Here is an 870-nt window from a genome sequence, read left to right on the forward strand (position 1 = left end):
CAGCCTGGCTGGGCACTGGAGCAGCTTCACCTCCCGGGGAAGGGGCTGCTGTCCCCACGGAACCCTTGTGGAGTGATGTGGGTGCTGGCTTGCTGCATCTGGCTTCTTCCCCATCTGTCCTGCCCCCAGCGCTGGCTCAATGACAGACTGGGGAGTGGTAGAGCCAAAGAAGACTTTTTTTCATGAATTCAGCTGTGCTAATGTGTAAACTACCTGTGTTCCAGCACAAGTTTTGTAGTGGTTTCAGGAGAGCTGCCTGTAAATGGTTTTTAGGTTTCTCCTGCTAAAAGCAACATCTGCTGTTGTCAGGCTGTTCTTGACTTTAAGTGTGTGCTTGGGACTATATTTTTAGGCAGACTTTAGTAACAGCTGTTTCCTGCTCGTCCCGGATCTCCCCTTTCTGCTACAGAAAGCTCTGGAGCAGCGGCAGCAGCAAGGGCTGAGCTGCTTCCTGCTCTGGCTCACACTGAGCCTGAGCTTTCCTTCTTCCTCCCTCGTTTTTCTCCTTCTGTAAGATGAGGCCACTGACCCGAGTGTCTCCGCGGAGAACTGGGAATGCATCCAGCGGTTCTGCGAGCAGGTGAACGCTGACACGGAGGGGTAAGGCAGACACAGAGCTCTTTGTGTTCCCCCAGGCTGTGTCTGGCTCTGCAGGAACGGGCCTGGGGCTGTGCTGTGGGGAGCTGCAGAGGGAGCTGAGGGGGCTCGCTGGGCTCTGCCCCTCCTGGGAGCAGAAATGAGTTGGAAATAGGAGTTGGAAATAGGTGTGTGCCAGTGTGGTGGAGGGTGGTGTCAGGGAATGGGCTCTGACATCAATGCTGGAGCCCGTGGGGCAGCAGGACCTGCTGGCCGTGCCCTTAGGAGTCTGGC

The 870-nt window shown here is 56.1% G+C and overlaps 1 protein-coding gene across 1 annotated transcript in view; it reads left to right on the forward strand.

The window, feature by feature from the left end:
- Positions 1-870, forward strand: part of GGA2 (golgi associated, gamma adaptin ear containing, ARF binding protein 2) — an 11,198-nt gene that overhangs the window by 583 nt on the left and 9,745 nt on the right. Inside the window, exon 2 of the mRNA XM_005426032.2 lies at positions 516-600. Within this exon, the coding sequence (XP_005426089.1) occupies positions 516-600 (85 nt within the window). The remainder of the gene's footprint in view (positions 1-515; positions 601-870) is intronic.

This window comes from Geospiza fortis, unplaced genomic scaffold (assembly GCF_000277835.1).
Source record: "Geospiza fortis unplaced genomic scaffold, GeoFor_1.0 scaffold213, whole genome shotgun sequence".
NCBI classification, from domain to species: Eukaryota; Metazoa; Chordata; class Aves; order Passeriformes; family Thraupidae; genus Geospiza; species Geospiza fortis.